General features: G+C 36.3%; 5 protein-coding genes across 5 annotated transcripts; 3 read left to right on the forward strand and 2 right to left on the reverse strand.

Moving 5' to 3' along the window:
• Positions 1 to 194: 194 nt before the first annotated feature.
• MCYG_01421 (conserved hypothetical protein) lies at positions 195 to 1,863 on the forward strand (the record flags this gene model as incomplete). The annotated part of the gene is made up of 2 exons (XM_002851271.1): positions 195 to 804; positions 869 to 1,863. 2 exons carry the CDS (start codon positions 195 to 197, stop codon positions 1,861 to 1,863), a joined length of 1,605 nt encoding a protein of 534 aa, XP_002851317.1.
• A 274-nt stretch (positions 1,864 to 2,137) lies between these two features.
• On the reverse strand, positions 2,138 to 2,857 carry MCYG_01422 (conserved hypothetical protein; the record flags this gene model as incomplete). Its single annotated transcript, XM_002851272.1, has 4 exons — positions 2,138 to 2,281; positions 2,361 to 2,544; positions 2,595 to 2,646; positions 2,734 to 2,857. The coding sequence occupies 4 exons, from the start codon at positions 2,855 to 2,857 to the stop codon at positions 2,138 to 2,140; spliced, it is 504 nt and encodes a 167-aa protein (XP_002851318.1).
• Positions 2,858 to 3,922: 1,065 nt separating this feature from the next.
• On the forward strand, positions 3,923 to 5,089 carry MCYG_01423 (Poly(A)+ RNA export protein; the record flags this gene model as incomplete). Its single annotated transcript, XM_002851273.1, has 2 exons — positions 3,923 to 4,186; positions 4,247 to 5,089. 2 exons carry the CDS (start codon positions 3,923 to 3,925, stop codon positions 5,087 to 5,089), a joined length of 1,107 nt encoding a protein of 368 aa, XP_002851319.1.
• Positions 5,090 to 5,536: 447 nt separating this feature from the next.
• Positions 5,537 to 7,543, reverse strand: MCYG_01424 (methionyl-tRNA synthetase; the record flags this gene model as incomplete). The annotated part of the gene is made up of 2 exons (XM_002851274.1): positions 5,537 to 7,352; positions 7,407 to 7,543. The coding sequence occupies 2 exons, from the start codon at positions 7,541 to 7,543 to the stop codon at positions 5,537 to 5,539; spliced, it is 1,953 nt and encodes a 650-aa protein (XP_002851320.1).
• Positions 7,544 to 7,771: 228 nt separating this feature from the next.
• On the forward strand, positions 7,772 to 9,297 carry MCYG_01425 (DUF1715 domain-containing protein; the record flags this gene model as incomplete). The annotated part of the gene is made up of 3 exons (XM_002851275.1): positions 7,772 to 8,380; positions 9,071 to 9,119; positions 9,185 to 9,297. 3 exons carry the CDS (start codon positions 7,772 to 7,774, stop codon positions 9,295 to 9,297), a joined length of 771 nt encoding a protein of 256 aa, XP_002851321.1.
• Between the last annotated feature and the right edge of the window lie 12,205 nt (positions 9,298 to 21,502).

Raw genomic sequence — 21,502 nt, forward strand, 5'->3', positions numbered from 1 at the left:
AACCAGATTCCCGTCGGAAACCTTCTTTATTTAGCTCTGATGCATTGGATACTGGACCGCCCTTGGACCCAAGCTACCCACCACTCTTTAGTGATGACATAGAGCCTGACATTCTAGAGGCCTCAACAAATAGCTTTGGTAAAGACTCTCAGAGTGGTGAGGCAGACATACAAACAGAGAGAGTGCTGGAAACAATGGAGGCTGCTCTTAATGATATTATTTCAGATTCTCCAAGCGCTGTAAAGGCAGATGGTACAAAAAGTGGCCGACCAACACCATCTCCCAGAGCCTCGCTTGACATGGGCCGCGCGGACGGTCATGCAGCTGAGAAAGGGAAGCCCAACATATCGTCATTGGGCCTTGTGAATACGTCCTCTCGAATTGGGGTATTTACAGATGATGATTTATTTCCAGATCAAGAAAAGTTCATTGAGGATGAATATGCTGATCCAGATATGCCGGAACACGATATACCTATAGAAGAAGAAATCCACGAGGCAGCGCCTGGAGACCTGGGTTTAACGGAGGCAATCTCCGCCTTGACGGCCGATATAGAGAAGCTCGTTTCACAGGAGGCTGTGATTGACTCGTTAACGAGGAAAGCTGAGTTGACAAATAATGTGGCTGAACTGCGTATTCTGGGAAAATCTAAATCTAGTCTACGAAGAGAAATTCGACGTAAAGAGATGCAGAGGCAGCAGTACATTGTACAAGAGAGTGATAATAGCTTATACGGGCGCTCGACGGTGCAGATACCCTCAATTATACTTGGTAAGGAGTCGGATGGCCGCGAGTATGCTTTGTGTAAGTCTATGCTGATTGCAGATATTCCAATGATTCCCGTTTTCTAACTTGTAACTCCTACTAGACGTGATTGAGGTGAAACGGAAGGCAGGTGAACAGATACCAGTTGCCTCATGGGCTGTTCCACGAAGATACAGCGAGTTCCACGAACTACATCAACGCCTCCGAGCAAGATACCCTTCGGTAAGGGGCCTTGAGTTTCCACGACGGCATATGGTTATGAAGCTTCACAAAGATGTACTTCATAAGCGTCGACTTGCGCTGGAGTCATACCTGAAACAGATATTCCTTCTACCCGATGTGTGCGGTAGCCGTGATCTCCGCTCATTTTTGTCTCAACGAGCAATTGGACCAACCCGAGAAGAGACAGGTGAAGGAGAAACTAGAGATATAGTCACTCGCCTTTATAACTCAGTAGCTGACGGCATGGACGATTTTCTCGGAAACATCGCTGTGCTGGACCAGCTTTCTACCGCTGGGCAGAACCTCATATCTGCTGCAACGAGCCAGCTAAGCGCCTCTCAGGCCGCAGGACTAGGACCGGAAGAGGCGGCCACGGCAGCGGAGGCAGAAGCAGAGCTGAATGCATTTGAAGACCGAGAATTGGAGCCCTTTATCAAGCCAATCTGCGATATCTTTTTGGAAATATTTGAGCTGACGAGAGGCAACAACTGGCTTCGTGGGAGAGCCGCGGTTGTTGTGCTGCACCAATTACTAGGAGGGACGATTGAGCGTAAAGTACGGGAGAATGTCAAGTCCTTACTTCAAGATGCCTCCTTGCTGCATTATATCGGACTTATAAAGGATACCATGTGGCCTGGTGGGAAGCTTCGTGAAACCAAGGTTCGAACAGGGTCAGAGAAGATGAAGAGCCGTACAGAAGCGAGTGTAATGCTGGCTACTCTAATACCAGAACTTGCAGCAGGTGTTGTTGGGCGTGCAAATGCACAGGCTGCCGCGAGACGAATATTTTCTACATTAAATAACCCACGACTGAATTTGCATCTTGTTTATACCATTCTCGATGAGATTCTCCTTATTTTAGCCAATGGGAGATGAATGCATGTATTCTACTTTATACCTCTTATACTCCACCGCTTGCCGTAGGTGGACGGATATTGGAGGAATGAATAATGATAATATGATAATTTAATGGTACTACCAGCAACCGAAAAATGACGGAGGAAGCACGATAATGAAGATGATTTGAAATTAATTCGATACCATGACTTGACGCCCCTTGAGACAAAGAGTATCTAATGCCAGTTTGCTAGCCATACAGAAATACGACCAATGAATCATGAATAATGACAAGTGATGAAGGAAAGCAAGCCTACTCAGCAGCAGCGCCCTTCTTTTTGCTCTTCTTAGGTGGCGGTGCGCCCTCCTTCTTCTGATGTACAATGAGTCTTGTCCACGACTCCTCTTTATCCCACTCGAATCCAGCTAGGATGGGGTTATCGAGCTCATCATCAGCCTATATTGGACATTAGCAACCGCATACTACATAGCTACTTTCCCCCTTAAGCTGGGATTACTCAATTCTGTGAATTTACCTTCTTTTTGAATTGCTTGTAGATAGCATCAAGAGAGTCCTTGATGGTTACACCCTTGAGGTTTCGAGCGGTGACCTCGAGGCCAAGAGGGAATTGCAGATCAATCCTTTTGACTGGTGGAGTGGTGAGGAACTTCTTCAGGACTTCCTTGTCCTCTAGGGAGGCTGGGGAAGTGTTGAGCTTCCTGCAGGTATGGTGAGCACTAAGCCAAAGGCGAAGACAAGGTCTACTTACCAGTTGAGCTTCTGTGTCTCTGGGGCTATTTGCAGCTCGATTCCTAGTCCTTCTACAGAGTTGCAAGAAAGAAAAAAAAGAAAACAATGAGCCACTTCCGAATGGATATAGGAACAATAGGTGGACATGTAACACATACCTAGGTCTTTAATGTTCATAACGTCTGGGTTCTTGTTTGTGGACTCCTTCTTCGATGTCTTCTTGGCTTCTGCTGGTGAAGGGAGGCCGGCGATGGCAGAGTCGACTTTGGTGAGAGTGGCCATGATGGATCGAGACGGGAGTGAGGAGTTGAGCTAGCGCGGGTAGACTCTACTTGGGTCGTGTTAGCTGATGGACAATACAGCATCTATAGAGTGACTAGCTGGCAGCACCTTGAAGAGACGCAGTGGTTGATGGGAGATGGTTGGGTGTGAGTATGTGCGTTAAGGCGAGAAGAAGAAGAATGAAGAAGAAAGGGGGAGAAAGCGGGGTATATAAAGAGCAAGCAAGCATAACGCAACCGGCTGTCCGAAAGGGGAAAGGGAGGAGGTCGGTACTCTGGCGTGACTTCGCGTTACCGCCAAAGGTTGCAGATACTGCAAAGTATCGTCCAGGTACCGCCCAGGTATTCCCTTCACCCTTACATAGTAGTTGTCTTGGGGGGAAGCTGGCGCCGCCAACTTCTGCCCATGTCCTCAGTCACCTGAGCTGGCGTCACACCATCCGGAGCTTATACTTGCTTGCTTGCGTTTTGCCGGGAGACTCGGCCACTCTCCTGCATTACTTCCCGTGTGTGTCTCAGTGACTAGTTTACCCCTTAGCTGCATACTCGTATCCCTGTCTACTCCCTTCTCTCTCTCACTCTCCCTCTCTCTCTCTCTCTCTACATCTGCATGGCCTGATCTGTGGCATGATGCTTACGCTCGCTTTTGTGCTATAGCTGTCGTATGTTATGATGCTATAATGGAGCATGGATGCGGCTTACGTAAGTAGCGGCATGCACCCCGCATCCAGCTTGTCCTGAAGTGGAAATTCGGCGGGCGACCCGGTGGAGAGCTCCACCATTTGTCCGTTTTAAGTTATCACGTGAAATATGACTAACTACTTATATAAGAATGTATATCACGTGATATATCTTAGTCAGCGGGCTTAGGCAAAAGCTATTTCGCTTTTTCCTTCTTCAGAGCCGCTTTTTTTTTTTGATGACATACATACGGTTGAACGCGCCGCGGTGAGACAGAAACAACTCTCGCTCTGTCTTATCATCACGATATAGATAATCTACCTTGTGTTGACCTTATCCATTTGCGTGATTCGTCGAGTCTGTTCGCTCAGCTATCCCAGATACGATGACAGGCCTGTTCGGCAACATCTCTTCCAACACAACCTCAGCTACCTCCACCACGACTGGTGATATCTCAAAAGATGTAGCTCTTGTTTCGCCACCAGAGGATAGTATCTCAGATCTCGCCTTTTCCTCGCAGAGTGATCACCTTGCCGTTGCATCATGGGACAAGAAAGTGCGCATCTACGAGATCAATGACCAGGGGATGAGTGAAGGAAAGGCCATGTTTGAACACCAGGCTCCCGTTCTCAATTGCTGCTGGTCTCCGGTATGCTCGAATAAAACTCAGCTATATATAAGAAATGTACATACTGACCGCTCTCACTAGGATGGCTCAAAAGTAGTTGGTGTCGGAGTAGATAAAGCAGCCCGTATGCTTGACCTTCAGGGTAATCCTACCACTCCTGTCCAAGTTGCCGCTCATGATGCTCCGATTCGAAGCTGCTGCATGATTCAAAACCCGGGAAACTCGGCCCAGCCACTTCTTGTCACTGGATCGTGGGATAAGACGGTCAAGTACTGGGATCTCAGGCAGTCATCCCCAATTGGGACCCTTCAGTGCCAGGAAAGAGTCTACTCCATGGATGTCAGCAAAACCCTTCTAGTCGTTGCCACTGCTGACAGATACATCAACATCATCGACCTCAATCAACCTACAAACATTTACAAAGTCATGCAGTCTCCGCTCAAATGGCAGACAAGGGTCGTGAGCTGTTTCACCGACGGTACTGGATTCGCAATAGGCAGCATTGAAGGCCGTTGCGCCATCCAATACGTTGAAGAGAAAGATTCGAGTTCAAATTTCAGTTTCAAGTGCCACCGTGAAACACCACAAGGCCAATCTAATGTCAGCAACGTTTACTCGGTCAACTCGATTGCCTTCCACCCCCAACATGGCACATTCAGTACCGCCGGGAGCGATGGTACCTTCCATTTCTGGGATAAAGATGCGAAGCACCGGTTAAAGGGTTACCCATCCGTCGGAGGAACCATATCCACCTCAACATTCAACAGAAATGGTAATATTTTTGCCTACGCCGTCAGCTATGACTGGAGCAAAGGATATACTGGAAACACCCCACAAACACAAAATAAAGTCATGATGCACCCAGTAACACCGGAGGAAGTGAAACCAAGGGCGACATCGACAAATGCGCGAAGGAACAGATAATTTAATCCTAGTCCACATTCTTCGTCCCTTCGTCTCTCCGTTCTCCCTCTTCAACTGAGGTATCCGTTGAAGCGCAAACATCAGCTCCATAATCCCCACGATAACCACAATCACTACTTTGGTAAGACTGAGCGTACCACAAGAAGGATTAATGAGGCATATAGTGTTTATTTTATTTTTCTACACCCACTGGCGTGAAGCGGGTATATAAAAGAACAATATTGTATGGCAGGCTTGGAGAGCGAGGAATATATCAATCGGCGTTACTAGGTTTCTTGACTTTGAATTAGAATAATGCCTCGAATCCATCAACCGCCTTGTCATTAACACAGAACCTTACTACTCTTCGAATAAGGAAACAAATTCTAACAGACCAGTGGTATGCGTTTTACGGCTAGACTTGCTGGTAAGATAGCGTCTAAAACATAAAAACATATTTTTAGCAACCTAGGAGCTGGGTAGAGTAACTTGGGAGACACCATCCGTAACCTCCTCTACTGCCTTACCACCAGTCTGAACGACTGTTTCTACTCCAGCCTTGGTCGATGCCTCAACAGGGGCATCACCTTCACCCGAAACTTCGTTAGCTTTGGCCTTTTGCTGCTTTTTCTTAGACTTTGCAGCCTTTTTGGCCGCTTGCTTTGCCTTCTCTTCGTCTTTTTTTTGTCGCTCAGCCTGGGATCCACCAAACATCTCTCTCCACTCGTCGGCCTTTTTGACATCAATGTTACTGAAAAGATACTTCGCTTTACCAACACGGTGACCAGGCTTAATGATTGTAGGCTTCCATCCATCTTTAATTTCATCAAGGCTTGGTATAAGACTGGCTGGAGCATCCAATTGTTCAAGGATAGAAACACAGGTGGCAGGGAGATAGGGACAGAAGATACTCGAGCATAGATGAATCAAATTCACCACAATACCAACCACTGTTGCGGCGCGTTCGGGTTCATTTGCAATCAGTGAATTGTCGAGCTTGTTAGCTTGAATTAGACCGTTTCCAGCTTCAGCGATCTTCATAGCGGTAAGGATGCCGGCGCGCAAATGGACCCCTTCCATTTCATTGATATATTGGCGAAGAAGGCTAGTTACTTCCTCTAATGCCGGGTAAAACGGCTCCGTGACGGTGAATTCAGGGATAACTGAGTTATATGCCTTTGGGCTAGCAACCAGCTTGATTACCCGGTTTACTAGGTTACCAAGCTTAGCTAGTAGCTCTCCGTTATTGCTATCGATGAAGGATTTCCATTCGAACTGAGTGTCACCAGACTCCGGGCGGTTCTTCAGCAGGTAGTATCTCCAAACATCAGATGAGACGCCTGTTTCTTTTGCATTGTTCCCAAACACACCAATCCCGCGGGATTTGCTGAATTTGCCGCCTTCATAATTGAGGTACTCAGTTGTGCTCAAGTGGTGTAACATCGTCCACTTATCCTTAGTGCCCAGCTGGCAGCCAGGGAATATAACTGCATGGAAAGGCACGTTGTCCTTTCCGAGGAACTGATATAATTGGACATCCTCAGGGTTCCTCCACCATTTCTCCCACTCAGGGGTATAGTTGGCAGTAATAGAAGGGTATCCAATGCAGGCCTCGAACCAAACGTAAAGAACTTTCTTCTCATATCCATCTAACGGCACAGGGACACCCCATTTCAAATCTCGGGTAATCCCGCGAGGCTGGAGGCCTTCCTTCAACCATGACCCAGTAATAACGCGACTGTTCTTCGGCCAATCTCCCTTTTCAAATGCAGAACTTGCCCAACTATCAATTTGAGGTTGTAGCTTGTCCAAGAGAAGAAAAATGTGTCTTGTTTGTCGACGAACTGGAGTTGCACCGTCTACCTTACAGCGTGGGTTTATTAAGTCAAAGGGATCAAGAAGGTGCTGGCACTTATCGCATTGGTCCCCTCTAGCATCATCGTAATGACAGCGTGGGCATTCGCCTTCAACAAACCGGTCGGCAAGAAAAGAGTCATGCTTCTCACAAAAGGGCTGTTCAGTGGTCTTTTCCTCTAAATAACCGTTTTCGTAAAGTCTTTTAAAAATGCCCTGGGATATCTCGGTATGAGGTTTTGTTGGAGTGCGGCCAAATATATCGAATCCTATATTAAACCACTTGTAGACTTCCTGGTGTATCCTATTATACTTTTCGCAAAGTTCCTCGGGAGTCACGCCCTCTTCCAAAGCCTTCGTTTCAGTCGCAGTTCCGTACTCATCCGTCCCACAAACATAGAGCGTTGGTCTGCCGCATGCTTTGTTATACCTATTTCCCCCCATTAGTGACGGCTAAAAGGTCTCAACGCCCGAATTGACTGACCTTGCGAAGACATCAGCGCTCAATACCGAACCGACAATATTGCCCAGATGGGGGACGTTGTTTACGTATGGTAAAGCACTTGTGATGAGGATGTTCCTCTGGCCCTGTTGGGGCAAAATCTTCGACTCTGAATCCATGGCCGAGTTGGAAGGAGGTGGGATTGACGTGGTGGGGGTTTGTTTGAGAAATTGTCAATGAGGCTCAGCAAAAATAACTTATCAAAAATGGCGCTTGTGACTAATAACTAAGTTAAGTAAGTCAACTAGTTAACTAACAGTTATTATAACTAACTACTCAAACCAGTTTAAATCAATGACACCTTTTCGAGCTGTATCAGACGGCCTACGAATTCATGATTCTTAAAAATGAATCAAGGCCATTTTCTCAATGATATCCTTGGGCTCGAAGATGAGTTTTATGCTGAGGGCCACACACTAGGAACACTCGACGGAACAAGGGCGGGATTCAACGAAGGCAGTGTTTTTGCCATCGAAAATGGCTTCGAAAAATTCCAGACGATAGGAAGACTCTATGGGAAAGGGATAATATGGGCCAAACGTTTGCCAAACCGGCAGGAAATGCTGCGAAGCACCCCTCAGCTAGCTCACAAAAGTAACGACGAAGTTCAGCATGCTAAGTCCAATACCACTCTGTCAGTGGCACCAGACATAAAACCTATCCCAGCACAAGACCTGCCCAGCCTACCCTGTAACCCGCGGCTGGAGAAACACATTGCAGTCTATTTATCTCTGGTGAACCCTCTCACATTATCTATGGAGAACAAGGAAGAAGCTGTTGCCGACTTTGACGATCGATTAAAAAAGGCCGTTGCAAAAGCGAGGGTCATCGAGAAGATGGCCGGAGAACCAAGCGAGCATACTTCTCAGAGCTCCCGCGGGGCTAGCAATATCGAAGACATCGGATCTCTACCAATAGATCTCCCCGGAAACCAAAAGCCACGAAATTCTACACCTGTGATTGAGTTTTGATCCGCCATGGCAGTGGCCAGTTAATGCCATTCGCTGCACGTTTACATTCAACTGAAAGCCTGACAACTGAGCACTACCCCCTTCTATCGTTCATACCACACTTGCCCAAGTATGCTATGAACCATGACTTGCAAAGTATATAGCTAGAATATAGTGCGCTTATACCTAACTCCTAAGGTATAATAGCTGCTAGAATATATATTTCTATATCAATGCGCGCATCCAGCCCTAGACTTATATAATTGAGACTCTAACGTGACTCACTACTAAATATCTACCACCACTAAATATCTATCTAATCTTAACGCTCAACTCGTTCGATTAAGCTATAAATACTAATATATCTTAATATAATATAAGTAATAAAGTAAATAAATTATTAAAAAATAATAGTAGAGTTTTAAATTAAATAGAAAATAGTATAGTTAAGAAAATAAATAAGTATTAGACTTAATATTTAACAGTTATATAGAGGGGGAAAAGGTTTGATTATAATCTATATTACTATAAGAGTTATACTAAGCTACTAAATATCTAGTATAGTTAAATTTACCTTATTATATATTTTTCTTTCCTTCTTCTCCTCTTCTTTATATAGTATTATATAGCCTTTCTATAATCTAGTAATAGCTATATATAGTTTAATTTATAACTTTTATTTTACCTCTATTTTAGTACTATAATAGCCTACAAACTATTCAATTCACGGAATTAAACCACAACGGTGAGTTAATAGCAAAATGTCCCAATACGCATACGCTAATGTTTGGTATAAAGACAACAGTAAAGGTCAAAATATAACTCCCCCAATGGTTCACTTCGACTGGGAAAGAGAAAGACTAAGAGAAAATGAGCAGTACGCGTTTGACTGGTCTTTAGATGACTCTCCTGTCTACCATTAACATGTACCACTTCGGAGTGAGATAAACACCCCTTTCCACACGTATAGAGGTCCACGGCCTTAGCATTTGTCCTTTACTGCCCTTTATCTCCGATATACTTGCATCCGACGCAGCGTCAATACAAAGTGGGATAGCATCGTATAGGTAGTCGTTACATAGGAAACGAACGGGTTTTATAATTCGCCATATGTGAATTCGTTTTAGGGGGGTTAGTTCCTTAAAAAGGTCAGCGATACGTGTAGAAAAGGGATAATATATTTACTAGTTTCTCAAAGAGTGCCACAACGTGCTCTTTTATAGGTGTATTACTTTCGGCGGATAAATCTTCCTCAGTGCATTTATCAAATCCGTCGCTTGTTGTAGGTTGAAATTTTGCACTTCCGATAAGGTACTCCTCTAACCGCTTACACTCTGCCTCAATTTGAGGCAGATCAGTTTCAGCAAGATATGTAGGCATTGCGAGAAGTAATTTCAAAAATCTCTAGACATATTTTTTTCCTGGGAGAGAGAATAGACGTGGTAGTAATAGATTCCTCGTGAGTGATTTTTACCCCTAGCCGATGAGGGGTCGAGATAAAGTAACGTATTTCACCACTCGTTGGCCTGCACCACTTGATGGCCATCCACCAAAATAACACATAACTCATTCTACCTGCCTATTTCGATCGAAATACTCAACAGCAACGTAGATAATAAAGTAAATTAGATATTAAAAACGATAGTAGAGTTCTAGTATATATATAAATTAGTTAGATTAGGAAAATAAATAAATATTAGGCTTAGTTACTCGCTCTAAGCAACTAGTATAGCTATAGAATAAGAATAATAGTATAGAAGGAATAGGGTTAATAAAAGTAGCTTTTATAGATAAGGCCTTCTTCTAGACATGAGGATGTGCGGGTTGGGTCAAACCCACGCCTTTTTAGAACTGCTCACCGTGGGCGTGGGTTTCCCCGCACCCAAACTTTTGGGTCCCGTTAAAAATGGGTTTTACCCACGGGCCCTACGGGTCTCTAATAAAGCTAATTAATAAGCGGAAAAGCTATTTTCCGGTAGATTATTACCTAATTAGGAAGGTAGATTTAAAGTTTAGCCTTAGTAAGCGTTTTTTCCTTATCTATTTTGAATTTTTAAAAAATCCCCAAGATATATATATCAAAAGTGTTGGTACTAGGCTACTATTTAGGCCTAAAAGAAGCTATAAAAAATATAAAAAAAATACTTATTAGACTTTTTCTATATTTAGAATTAACGTAGGGCCTATAGGTGACCCAAAAACTATTTTAATTAGGCCTACCCACCTATTTTTTACCCAAGGCTTTTTAGGGGTACTCAGATTTGACCCAAGCCAACCCGCCCAAATACCGGTGGGTTCGGCGTTGCACATTCTCATGTCTATAGATAATATACTCTTAATATTAAGCTTAAAAAATAGGATAAAATTACTTAAGCGGAAGAAATAAATCTATAGCGAGCTATTTAGAAGAATATTAAAGCTTAGAAAGCTATAGAAAGGAAGGTAGACAATAGACATGAGGATGTGCAGTACGGAAAGAAAGAAGCAACGAATGGTCGAACACAGCCAATTTCTGGTCGATTGAGGCCAAAAGCGACTCAAATTGAAGCTCTTATTAAGCTTATTCTGACTACCAACTTTCAGAATCAAATACCAACTAATAGTAGAGAAATATCGCAAACAAAAAGCGAATCCTGCTGAAAAACTCTGCATCTAACTTTTGATTTTCCTTACCAAGACTTACTATAGCGGAATATAGAGTTTTTGTAGTACCATTATTTTCTATATAAACACTATAGTGAACTCCGAAAATGCCTAATATAGTACCGATACTAATCGACTATAATAGCGATAAAGTAGCTACTATAGATACTATAGATATACTATATTAAGAAAGGAAATATTTTTTTTTTATTTTTATAACTCTTAAACTACTATAACTATCTATTAAACTATAATAATCGCTAGTCTATTCTATTATTTCGTTTCGTTTCGCTCTATTTTACTTAGTATTATAGTATACTCTCTCTATTTACTTGTAGCTATCTTATATCTAGAGGTCCTTCTCCTCCTCTATAGGGACGCCGTATACTTTAATAAACTTAGGAGAGTAGAGTTCTTAGTTAATATCTCCTTTAGGTTCCGCGTAACTATAATATACGGGCGAAGAAGAGCTATTAATATCTTATTTAGCCTAAGTAGAATAATAGTTAATACTAGTTAATTTAATAGAAGTATCTTTCTTAATAGAGTTCTAGATAGAAATAGTATAAACTTTAGCCCTAATTTCCGTAGTAGAAGTATACTATTTAAGAGGCTATTAAGGAGTAATACTATAATTTTTAGTACTAACTTCCTTAACCTAAGCTTACTACTTATTAGGCTAAGGAGTTATAGAGGCGCAATTCTTAATACGAGGCTAATACTTAGAGGTATACTACTTAATTAATTAAATAATTAAAGGGGTATACTAAACTATCTAAGTTTACTAGGGAGAAATATATTACTAACTTAAAGATAGTTAATATTTAGTATATATCGGATACGTCGGTATATATAGTACTATAATATAAGAAGGCCAAGTTAGGGTCTAAGTTACTTAAACGTATACTCCCCTATAGTCTAGTAAAATCTCTATTAGTCGATATCTACTTATAGGCGTTGGGGATTTAGTAAAGATATTAGATAATCCCTTAGCCTTTTTAGAAGTAATATATCTAGAGTTAGAGGTACTATCGACTATAGAGATATCTCGCTTCTAAATATAGAGTTAGTTTCTTCCTTATATAATACTATATCCTTAATATTATTAGGGAGAAGGATATACCTAAATACTTTAAGTTATATTTCCTTAAAGTACCTTAATAATTTAACTAATACTATACTAAATATTTTTATTAATAGTACGGATTTTCTTTATAATAGTCTTTATTATCTCGTTTAATTTCTATATACCTATAGTTAGTATAGTTCTTATATTCGAAAGAATTAAAATAATTTCTTACCTATTACTCCTAAACTATATTCTCCTATACTATTACTATAGATTAAATCTCTATAGCTATAATATCTTATATCTCTACTATAGATTTAGTAGCCTTCGAAATTATTTTAAGGATTTTATCTCGAGAGATATTACTAGGATAAGTAATTATAATACTACTTATCTTTAATATCTCGGGGACTTCGCTTAGAGGAGTCTTATCTATATTTATTTCCTACTCCTCGAACTTCTTTTTAAGTATCTTCGCTTCCTTAAGTAGCGACGCCTTATTCTTAATATAGATCTTAATACTCTTTATTTCGAGGTACTAGTTATATATCTCTATTAATATAGTTATATTATCCCTTAACTCTTCTAGGAAATACTTATACCCCTTTTTATTATTAGTATAGTTATTATATAACTTATTATCTAACTATATTTTATTATATTTCTTATCTAGCTTGTACGGAAAGATATAATTAAGAATATAATATTAATATATAGTTCGTTTATTATCTATATACTACTCCCTAAGGAATTTAACTTTATCCCTACTAGCTTTCTTAGGAGACCTCGTAGTAGCCTTACTTTTATAAGGCGCTATCTTAAATCTATCTTCTAGTTAGTATCTCTTATATTTCTAATATAAAAACTATATACCCCTTTCTTATTAAGGCTTGCGATATATTTATACTTACTAGAGAATAATACTTCTTATATTCGACTCGATATATTAAGGTCTAATAGAGTTATTAAGAAGTAGAAGTATATAAGGGATACGAAATAAAAAAAATAATAAAGACGAGAAAAAATCTACTTCCCCTAGGTAACTATCCTAATTAGGTAATATATAATATTAAAATAATAAAGTAAGTAGGTAATAATATATAATAACTCCCGATATTTATAATATTAATATTTATATATTTTATAACTCTATCTATATCTATATCTATACTAATAATAAATAAGTAATACTAGCTTATAAACCCCTATAATACCTATATAAAGAAATATATATTTCCAAGTAATATAAAGACTATGCCTTAACTAGATATAATAGTATACTAATAGTATACTAATAGAGTAAGACGCCCCCTTAACTTAAATATAGAAGTATATATTTTAGAGATTTTCTTATAGCTTAATTAAATTAGGCTTATTACTTGTACTTAAAAAGTACTAGCTTTTTTCCTTAGGATTTTTCTTAAAAAAAATAAGGGTCTAGTACTCCCCCCCTCTCCTCGCTACGTCTTAGAATATATATCTATTTAAGAAACCCCTAAGTTAGACTCTAGAAGTCTAAGGTAGAGGTAACTTAATAGAATATAATCTAAAGGTTTTTTAAATAGATTTCTCTATAAAAAACCTTCTAGTTTAGTAGTTCTCTTTAAAAACTACTACTAGAATATACTTCTCTAGGAAAGAAAGCTATATACTCTATTTCCTTAAGAGATATATCTAGTTAAACCCCCCTATTATCTAATATTTCTCTATCTCGAAGTTCTAGGTAAACTTTCTTCTTAAGGGAAGATTAAAACCTTTCTAATACCTAATCTAGGCTACTTAAGCTAGTATTAGAAGAAAGGCTACTAAGGAATAGCGTAGTAGCCTTTAAAGAAGGATAAGGGATAAGCCCCCTTAACCCCTAAAGAATAAAACTAAAATCCTTTTTAGGTACTTAGTACCCCTAATCGAAGCTAAACTCCTAAAGCTATAAATCCTAAGGAAAAGGAAAAGATCTATAAAGGTCTAAGGAAGAGAACTCTAGAAAACTCCCCTATTAAAGTAAGAAATTAGGAAAAGGTATATAAGACTAGCTAACCTCTTTTTCTTAATAGAGTAGAAGGTCTATTAATAAATACTACCTATAATCTAGATACTATTCTAAAACTTCTAGAGTTAGAAATAGGAGTAGAGAAAGACCTAATAGCTCTAAAAATACTAGAGAACTAAAAAGGCTAAATTTAATAGCTTATTAAATATAAGTAAAAGAAGGCCCCTACTCCTAAGACCTCTCTATAAGTTCTAGAAGAAAGAATCTCTAATCTAGAGAAGAAGGAGACTAATTAAGAGTCGTAAAAATAAGCTACTAAAGAACAAACCGTTACTAGCTAGGCCTTAGTAGTAAAAAATAGAAAGAAAACTACTAGTACCTCTAAAAATCAATAAAATATATCTAATACTAGAGGAAATATAGGCTCTAACTAAGAAGAATATAAAGCTACTAGTAGGCTATCTAGAAAGCTATTTATTAAAGCCCTAGATCTTAATTAAGAAGGACTAAAAGGACTAGAGATTCGGGATAATATTAACTAGACCTTTAAAGAAGCCGAAAAGCTTATAAAACTAGTTCTAGTAGCAGTCTCTAAGTCCTATAAAGGGAAAGATATTCTACTTACTACAATACCCTCTTTCTCGGCTAGCTACCTACTAGAAAGACAAAATATCTAGTAGAAGGTCCTAACTACTTACTACTTAATACTAAAAGAAAAAATAGAGGCTAGAAGGGACGAAAAATAGAGCTATTTAGTAATCTATAGAGTTTAAATCTAACCCTTTAAAGGGGAGGAAGGCCTAAAAAACCTAAAAAAGGAGATAGAAACCTTTAATAAAGAACTAAAGGATCTTCTACTAAAAGAACTAGTCTAGCTATTAAACCCTAGCTAACTAGAAACTAAAGCTAGAGGATCTATCCTTCTATTCCTAAGATATAAAATAGAACCTAGACCTATCTTAATAGCTAGAAACTAGAGGACTACGGAAAGATATAGACTAGATAAGACAAAATTTAATTAAATTAGATATAGTTTATAATACTATAGATACTAAGAATACGGTTATCTAGTATTTAGATATCTAAAGCCGGCTAAATATAGCCTTTATACCGATAGCTATAAAACTAACTACTACTTCTACTCTATTTACTATCTAATAGGAACTTAATATATCTATACTAAGCTAAAATATACCCTATATAAGGAAAAATATAAAGTAGATAGTAAAGAATACCTATTCTATAGAGAGAAAGGTATAAGACTCCCTAAAGAAATAAATAAGGGCTAGAATCTAGAAAAAAGATAGGAATCTAATACCTCTAAAGGAAGATAGATTCTAAAAGTAGTAGAGATCCTACTAGTATTAATCTAGAAAAACTTAGAATATTAGTTAAATAGATTAAAACTAAACTAATACCTTATTTAAAATAAGCTTTCTTTAAAATAATATAGCTAGAAAGAATATATCTATATATATCTACTTAAATATAGTCTATAATAAAAAAATTAACTTTATTCTATTTTAAGAACTCTAGATTAGCCTAGATAACTAATATATTATAGTCTATCTAGCCTACTATTACTTTCTACCTAAAAATAAAGGGTATATATCTAGAGTAACTATATTTAGCCGAAAATTATCTAGATTTTAAGTAAATCTAAGGCTAGATATAGTAAATAGTCTAGATCTACTAGTTATAGATATTATAGACTCTAAGGAAGAACTAGAGATAATCTAACTTATTAATATCTATAATGAATCCCCTCTAGAAGGTAATAGTAGAGAAAGAACTATAGAAAGGGAACTAATAAATATTAACCCTTTTAAAAACTATATTATAGGAGGAGATATAAATACCTATCACCTATTATAGAATTCTAATATATTAACCCCTATAAGAGCTTCTACTCTAGTATATTAGCTAGAAAAGAATAATATTAGGATAATAAATAAAGAAGATAGACCTATATACTTAAAATTAATAAATAATCCCTCTATTATCGATTTAATAGAGCTATCTAAATCACTTCTAGAAAAACTATTTAACTAGTAGATAGAAGAATCTCTAGAATCAGGATTAGACTATAAGGTTATCTATTTTAATATAGAAACTAATAGCTCTATTCTACTAGAAAATCTAATATATTCTAACTAGCTAAATCTATAAGAGGTAGACTAGGATAAAGTTCTAAAAGAAATAGAATATAATCAAGAAAAAGAGGCCTATACCTCTATCCTTAAAGAATAAAAGAATAAATACTTAAATATAGAGTTAGAAGAAGAGGCTTAACGATTAGAAAGCCTAATTACTCTATCTATAGAGAGTACTATCCTAAAGAAAAGAATATTAGAGAGATCTAAACCCTAGTAGACTAAAGAGCTAAAAGAACTCCGAAAAAAGATAAAGAAAGAAGGCTCTAGATATAGAGAAGGTCTAGCTAGACTGGGGCCGAGTCCGGGTTTTTTACCCGGACCGGCCTGGTCGAGTCGGTATTAGGCTTTTTTTAGACTCGGTCCGACCCGGCGAGCCGGGTTAAGGCTTAGAACCCGGCCCGTCGAGTCGGGTTGAGGCTTAAAATATTCTAACTCTCTGAATAGGGAAGCTAAGTAAATAAGAATGGAATCTTTAGAAAGCTCTATTAATTCTCTATTAAATAAGGTTATTAGTAGTTGAATACTATTTAAATTAAGCTCTCTAGCTAAATTTTAAAGAAAGTATACTATTTTTAGAACTATATCTTGATATGAAGCTAGAGCCTCTAATACTAATAATTTCAAAACGTAAATAGTCTTATTTTATAGAGAATTAATAGAGCTTTTAAATAATAATATTTTTATTCGCCTAGCCTTCCTATTTAGGAAGATATTACTATTAGTAATAGAAAGTTAAAAACCCGGGTTTTTTGCCCGACTCGACGCGGTCCGGCCCGGCCCGACCCGTGCTAAGAATTTATTAGTACCGACCCGATCGGGTCGGTAGTTTAAAGGCCAAAACCCGGCCCGACCCGGTACCGACCCCAGTCTAGGTCTAGCTACTTTAAAATACTATAAGGAGGCTAGAAATACCTACTTTAACGAAGTTAAAAGAGCTAAATAAAAGAACTAGAATAATTTCTTAGAAGAGGTAAAGGGAAAAGATATCTTTCTAGCCCTTAAGTATATTAAGAAAAGAAGACTAGAAAAACTCCCTATTCTAAACTATAAAAATAGGGAGAATTAAGATATTAAAGCCACCTCCTTTAAAGAAAAATACCAAGCCTTTATAGAGATACTCTTTAAGAAACCTCCTAATAGCTCTAGATTTAACTATCTAGACTATTAAGAAAGAGACTAGAAATAGCCAATATTAGCTAGAGAAGAACTAGAAAACGCTATATTTACTAGTTCTCCTAGAAAAGCCCTAGGACCTAATAGAATATCCTTTCTAATAATCTAAAAAACTTACTCTATACTAGAAGAAAGACTATTTAAGCTTTATTAAGTACTTCTAGAAAATAGCTATTATCTAGAACGATAGAGATAAGCTATAGAGGTAATTCTTCTAAAACCTAATAGAGATTCTACTATCCCTAAATCCTATAGGGTAATCTCTCTATTAAACTATCTAGGAAAAGTTCTAGAAAAGATAATAGCTACTAGGCTAAGCTATCTATCTTCTAGCTAAGATTAACTACTAGAACTATTATACTTTAATTAACTAGGGGGAAGAAAATAGCTCTCTATAATAGACGCCGCTATAAGTCTAATATATAATATTTAATTAGCTAAAAAGAATAAGCTAGTAACTTTAGCTCTATTTATTAATATTAAGGGAGTCTTCGATTATATCTCCTTAAATTAATTAATAAAGATCTACTAAAGACTAGGTCTTTTAAAATCTCTAATTCTCTAGATATTATCTTTTATAACTAAAAGAACTATTTAACTAGCTTTTAATAGAGAATCTTAAGCTAAAAGAGATATAGAAATAGATATACTATAAGGCTCTTCTATATCCTCTATTCTATTTATAATCTATATTAAAGAATTATTTAATAATTATAAAAAGTTTAGAGATATTAGACTACCTAGCTATACTAATAATATTAGACTAATTACTAGCTTAAAATTAAAACTAGAAAATTCTAGAAGGCTAAAAGAAGCTCTAGAGGTTATACTAGGGAGGTAAGAAGAGCTCCTAATCTAAATAGATATAGAAAAAACGGAATTTATCTACTTCTATAAGAATATAGAGGAGGAACTAGACTCTATATCTATTAGAATAGAAGATTAGAAGCTAAAACTAAAGCTAAAAGAGCTAGTTAAATAGCTAGAGGTATTCTTCGATAATAATCTAACCTTTAAAAAGTATATAGAGATAAAACTATAAATAGCTAAAAAGATTCTAAATTAGATACTAAGACTATTAAATACTAAAAGAGGCCTTTCCTTTTAGATAATAAAGTAACTATATTTAGTATATATAACCTCTATAGTAGACTACGGAGTCTCTATATAGTAGAAAGGTTAGAAAGAGCTACTAGAGAAATATCAAGCTCTATAGAATAAAGCCCTAAGAAGAATTTTAGGAGCCTTTAAAACCTCCCTAATATATACTATAGAAATAGAAGCTTCTATCCCGCTAATAAAGATTAGGTTAGATAGAATATACTAAAACTATACCTATAGAATACTTAAGCTATAAAATAATTATTCTATTAGAACTAGGGTATTAAAATCCTATCCCCCCGAAAAGGATCTAGAAATAGATCTAGATTAGAATAAATTCTATAACTAGTCGAAGCTAGAATATATAGAAGGATAAAAAAGGAAGCTAGAACCCTTCTAGCTATTTAGAATTACCTTAAAAATAGCGAAAATTCTATTAAACTCTAAGCTAGAAATACTTAGTTAAGCCTAAATTACTCTATAGATTTAAAACCTAGATAATCTTATAGACTTTAAAATTAACTCCTCTAGTAAAAAAGAGGTAAAAAAATATTATCTTAATACTCTAAAAGGGGCTCTAAAGAATAGAAATAGCTCTATATACTATTCTAATAGATCTAAACTAGAGAATAAAAAATTAGAAGTAGGAGTATATAACTTTAGAATATCTAAATATTACTTCTAGAACCTAGACTCTAATCTAGAAGTCTGTAATATAGAGCTCTTTACTATATAATAGGCCTTTATAATAGGTCTAAAAGAGATAAAATAAAAAGAATTCTAAGTAGATTCTCTCTTTATCTACTCTTCTAATAAGGAATTCTAGCTATTTATAGATAGCTAGGTAGCTATTAAAAGGCTCTATAAATTAGCTCTAGAGCCGGGAGAAATATATATTATAAAAATTAGAAGAATAGCCTAAGAACTAAAGAAGAAGGGCTATAAAATAAAGATAGCGTAGGTCCTAGCTTATTTAAATATTCTAAGGAATGAAAGAGTAGACTTAGCCGCTAAATTAGAAGCTACTAGAGCTAGTAGTACTCTAGATTTAAAAAAATATACCTCTTTAGTAAATATTAAGAGACGTATTAAGGAACTAGCTTTAGAAGAATAGAATTATAATCTAGAGGTAAGGAAAGAAAGGGGTCTAGGAAAAGACTACCTATACTTTTAGACTAATCCTAAATAGTAAGCCTCTAAGGATTAATAGCCTAAAGGGCTATAGGCTACTAGATATTAACTTAAAATAGGCTATAGATACTTTAGATCTTATCTAAAAAGGCTTCCTAATTTTAATAACTAAACCTATTAATTCTACCTAGAAAATTAAAAAAAGAATTCTAGTTATCTACTTCTTATATGCCCGACGTATAGAGAAGCTAGAAATAGAATTAAAAAGTAGAAGAAAATTTAGACTTAGAATCTAAAGTCTATTTTTTAAATTACTAAAGGAAAAGAATAGCTTTTAAGCTTTTTAAAAGAAATAAAAATGGCTACTAGAAAGTAGTTATTAGATAAAATATAGAGCTACTTAATAGCTCTAAAAGTACCTTCCTTACCTTATTATCTCCTATTTTAATATTCTCTCTCTTACCCTTCTATTTCTTATCTAAAATCGTTCTTTAATAATTTTCCTATTATAACTATATTAACTCTCTATAAAAGAGGTTAATTAATATATCTAAATTATTTATCTATAATAGATAGTAGGATAAGGCCCCTAATATTAAAATTTAGCTATAGATAGCTAATATAGACTAGTTTAGGTAGTAAACTCCTTATAGTCTTTAACTATATAGGAGTATAATAAAGAATAATAATAATAATAATAAGAAATAGAGCTAGAAATAAACTAATATACTCTAGTAATTCGTCTAGTCTAAATAGATAGCTAAATACGTTAGGAAAATAGTTAATAAAAACGTAGAATTCGATAAAGTAAGAGAAAGACTTAACTAAGCTATATTTAACTAAATAAATACTCCCGGAGCTAGCTATAGAAGGCTTATTAGTATTATATCTTTTAATATTAATAGACTTAACCTAGAGTAGAGCTTCGTTCTACTAATAGTTAAGGAACTCAAATAGTCTAGTATTAAAATTAGACCTAATAGCTTTATTAGAAAGAAATAGAATACCTTAGAAGATAAACTAGGACTAGCTACTCTACTCTAGTAGAATAAGGCCGAGACTAATACCTTTATATCTATTAATCGAAGAGCTAGATTAAGAAATATATTAGCTTAGCTACCGAATATAACGCCTATATAGTTCTATAGAAATAGAAGAGGATATACTAGAAGGACTAGTAAATCTATCTAAGTCTTAGATACTAATAAAGAATAAGTCGAGTTTATAATAATTAAAGAACTAGATACTATACTAGAAGATAATATTTCTAGCGATAATATTAAAGTTCTAGATAGGTCGAGCTAATAGCCGACCGACTAATTAGATACTATATCTATTAACTAGTAACTACTAGCTAATCTTACTAGCTAATTAGAGTTAAGTATAAAAGATAATTCCTTAGTAGCTACTATTATCGAAATAGACCTCGATTAGAAGATAGAAATATTAAATAATAATACTATAATAAAGAGTACTAAATATATATATAGTTACTAGTAGATTAGTAAGTCTTTACTTATTAATATCTAAAACTTAAAGCCGCTAAATAATATTAAAGCTCTATAGCTACTAATAAGAATATATAAAGCTACTAAATTAAATTATATCTATTATATCTATCGAAAACTAATAGTATTAAAGCTCGGCCTCTAGACCTATAGACTAAAAGACGATTAAATAATTAAATAATTAAATACTATCTATAAATAGTATAATAATCTTAGTAAGTTAAAGACTAACTATAAGATATATATATAGTTTAGAAGAGATAGCCGGCCTATAAGACTTAAAGATACTCTAAATATCTATATATACCCTCTGGGAAATATAGTAGTTAATATTATATTCTAGAAAGGCTAGTGAAT

This window comes from Microsporum canis, genomic scaffold (genome assembly GCF_000151145.1).
Source record: "Microsporum canis CBS 113480 supercont1.1 genomic scaffold, whole genome shotgun sequence".
NCBI lineage: Eukaryota > Fungi > Ascomycota > Eurotiomycetes > Onygenales > Arthrodermataceae > Microsporum > Microsporum canis.